Genomic DNA, 3,412 nt, shown 5'->3' with positions numbered 1-3,412 from the left:
TTTAATTTAAATATTTTTGTTTTTATTGTAAAAAAATTTCATTTTTAAATCCTTATTGTTAGTTTAAAATTATATGAACCTTGGAGACTGTTGGTGACGTTTTGTTCTCCTAAGAGGCTATTGTTAATGATCACCATAAATTATGTTGAATCACCTTCGTTCTCAAAGTCCTTCCTCGGGGATTGAATTACTAACATTCCAGGCATCGAAGAGACGCTTGTGGGTTCTTTACGCGCACACACGAGTATATATGAACTATGAAGTATGTCGTCTTATGAGTCTTCACACAAAATTGCGAAGAATAGTAAACTAAGATCCGTTCGGCAAGGAAAATACTAACGGTATACATCTAATACCAGCAACGTTTAAGTGATGCTACCGAATGTGGATATGGTACATAACGAATTCCTTTACAACGTTTGTGCAGGACTCATTCGATATGATAGACAACATGGACCAGCACACTACTTGATTAAGATAAAGTCATATTCAGCACTGGCTGGGCTCGAAAGCTACGAATCTCACGTGTTTGAAGCCAGTGGCTACAACTGGTGAATTCTGTCACTTTGTGCATTTATTTCGTTTAGAATATATTTTGTTTAATTCATTTGTTACTTAATAATCTCGATCTCTTTTCATCAGGAAGATGATTTTGTATCCTCATAGAAAGAATGAAGCCAAAAGGGATAGGCATATCTCACTTTACTTAGCAATAGCAAAAACTGAGGATCTCCCTGCTGGTTGCCAAGTGTTGGTTCATTTCAAATTTTTGGTTTATGATCAGATCCATGACAACTACTTGGTCATTGAAGGTATTATTACAATAATTACAATTTTTTGTTGGGATATTCATGGATTGATGACGTCAAAACCAATTCATTCGCACTAGTTCAATGAGGAGCTCATGAACCATTGAAATTTCAATACATGGATTGTATGTCTAATTAATTTTAACCAGACGAAATATTCTTTATTTTCAGATGAAGGAAAGCAGTTGAAACGTTTTCATGTGGCGAAGACAGAGTGGGGTTTTGATGAACTGGTTCCTACGGATACATTGGAAGATGTCGCTAATGGACATGTTGTTGATGATTTATGCGTGTTTGGAACTGAAATCTTCGTACACGAATATTGTGGGAATTGGGAATGTGTTTCCCCAGCGAGTAAGGATCCATCATTTGGTACATACACATGGAAGCTAACGAACTTCTCCAAAATTGGAACTGAATATTGTGACTCCGAATCATTCACTGTTGAAGGCGCAAAATGGTAGCGATGTGATTTCATTGTTTGCTTTGTTCTTTTTCTTTTTAATCATCAGAAATCTGCTGTTCTAATTCTTCAAATTTTCCTGTCGTGTGTTTTTAAGGAAATTGAGAGTTCATCCAAACGGCAGTAGGACTCCCAAATATGAGTTTCTTTCAATTTTTCTGGTTTTGAGTGAAGATGAAAGCACCACATCAAGAAAGAAATGGTATGTGGAGTACACGTTACGCATTAAGAATCAACAACCACCCTTGAAAAGTAAGGAACGGAACACCAGAACGTCAATTTGTGTACATAATTTCTATACTTTTCATTTGTGTTGGTTCCTGACATTTTAGTTTAGTTGATAGCTTATGGTTGTAACTACATCGATCTCCTTAAATCATTAATATTCTTTTAAAAAGAAATTTTCCAATTTTATATCATTTTATAAACATTTTTCTCCTATATGCAAAGTGAGGATCGGATCATCAATTACCTTTAGAATGTGACTTACAATGGCATATAGGAAAAAAAGGAAGTAGTATTTTGAATGATATTATAAGCTTAGTGTGTGTTGTTGAGAATAATAAGTCTTTTTTCATATTTAATTTTGAGGAAGTTAATTTATTTGTTCTGTGTTTCCTTGTTTTGCAGGTGGTAAGTGGTTCATTGGGAACTTTAGCTGGGGATACCCTCAGTTCATTTCGCTGGAGGAATTAAAAGATGCAACCAAGGTTTACTATCGGAATGATACTGTGATTATTGAATGCCACATTACAAAAATCTGTGAAGTTGAAAAATTCAGAAAATGAGAACTCGTATGTAGGATGCTTTTTGAACTGTGTTGTGCATGTATGTGTGTGTTTTTCTATTAAATCCGTCAGTGAATTCTTGAATCATTTTCGTCGGAAAAGTGGTTGCGCGTGTTAAGGTTGTCATGTAACCCTTCTTGATGCAAGTTGGAAAGAAATGGAAGTGAATTGTCTTGATATAATTTATATATTATTTATATATTAATAATTTTTTGAAAATTGTATATTAACGTTAATATTAATATTTACTACTTTTAACTTATCTCTCCCCCTCTCATTTATATTTTCCTCTCTGATTTACTTTTACCAGTGCATTTCTTGGTATACTGCCCATGATTAGTTGCTTAACTACAGCTCTCAACTTTCATCTGCCCGTGATTATTAATATGGGATGCATAATATTATTGCTGGAAAAAAAGAAAAAAGAAAAAAAGAGATAGCATAATATTAATATAACCATTCGTTGCATCTTCAATCTTCCAGCAATGTTAATTGAGAAAATCTCAAAACCCCCTGGATAGAATCTTAACAAAACCCTTGAGATAAAAATGTTTTTTTAGGAAGAATTACATTCAAGGATCCCTCAAGAAAATTATTTTCAGATGAAGATAAGTACAAAATAGATTACTGTTAAAATAAGAATGTGACTTGTTAGAATGAGACTTGGTAGTCCTTATCTGTGAATAATTTACTTGAGTAATCTTTGGTGTAATTTTCTCTTTTTTTATATTATTATACTGATATGTGGTTGAACGTTTCACTTTCTGCTTAATTTATTTGTTTTGGATTGGCAACCGAAAAGAAACTGATATCTGGCCAAGCAAATTTAACTAAATACTCTTTCACATGTCATCAATGATTTATGATTTCACACGTCATCAATGATAAATAAATATCACAAATATACTAATATTATTATTGATTTGATTTTTATGAGTGTTAATTTTATCTTTAAAATTAAAAAATAAAACTTTTGGAAGTATGGAGCTTGATTATTCCATTACTTTCAATTCCGATAGTGCCTTTTAACTAAAAAACAACAAAAATGTGTCTATTTATTTTGGTGAGTACAAGTACACTCCGATAAAAATAGAAATTATCTTCCTCGGGGATTAAAGGTAAATGATAAACTGCTTTCAATTAAGATGCTCTGTATCCAAGAATTAAAATTCGAATATCCAATCGCCTGCTTAATTAAATGATAGAATTCCTTACCAATCAAGTCAACTTGAGTCAATAATGGTGTCTATCATCCAAATTTCATAATAATTTAACTACATGCATATCTCATGATATCGTTGGATCATACCTTTTCAAATGATGGCCATTGACCACCATATGCATGAAAATTT

The 3,412-nt window shown here is 32.6% G+C and overlaps 1 protein-coding gene across 1 annotated transcript; it reads left to right on the top strand.

Moving 5' to 3' along the window:
- The first annotated feature begins 294 nt into the window (after positions 1 to 294).
- LOC129286303 (ubiquitin C-terminal hydrolase 12-like) lies at positions 295 to 1,273 on the top strand. Its single transcript, XM_054922296.1, has 4 exons — positions 295 to 341; positions 428 to 551; positions 643 to 812; positions 981 to 1,273. The coding sequence occupies exons 3-4, from the start codon at positions 647 to 649 to the stop codon at positions 1,271 to 1,273; spliced, it is 459 nt and encodes a 152-aa protein (XP_054778271.1). The 5' UTR covers positions 295 to 341; positions 428 to 551; positions 643 to 646.
- Positions 1,274 to 3,412: the final 2,139 nt, after the last annotated feature.

This window comes from Prosopis cineraria, unplaced genomic scaffold, assembly GCF_029017545.1.
Source record: "Prosopis cineraria cultivar Desert tree isolate PC_DT_omini unplaced genomic scaffold, ASM2901754v1 PC11, whole genome shotgun sequence".
In the NCBI taxonomy this organism is placed as follows: domain Eukaryota; kingdom Viridiplantae; phylum Streptophyta; class Magnoliopsida; order Fabales; family Fabaceae; genus Prosopis; species Prosopis cineraria.
Note: the sequence above shows the minus strand (reverse complement) of the source record. Positions and strands in the feature narration are given on the sequence as shown.

Coding starts and splice junctions, on each gene's coding strand:
- LOC129286303 (XM_054922296.1), top strand. CDS start 647: ATGATTTTGTATCCTCATAGAAAGAATGAAGCCAAAAGGGATAGGCAT. Junction 813..980: donor CAACTACTTGGTCATTGAAG/GTATTATTACAA, acceptor CTTTATTTTCAG/ATGAAGGAAAGCAGTTGAAA.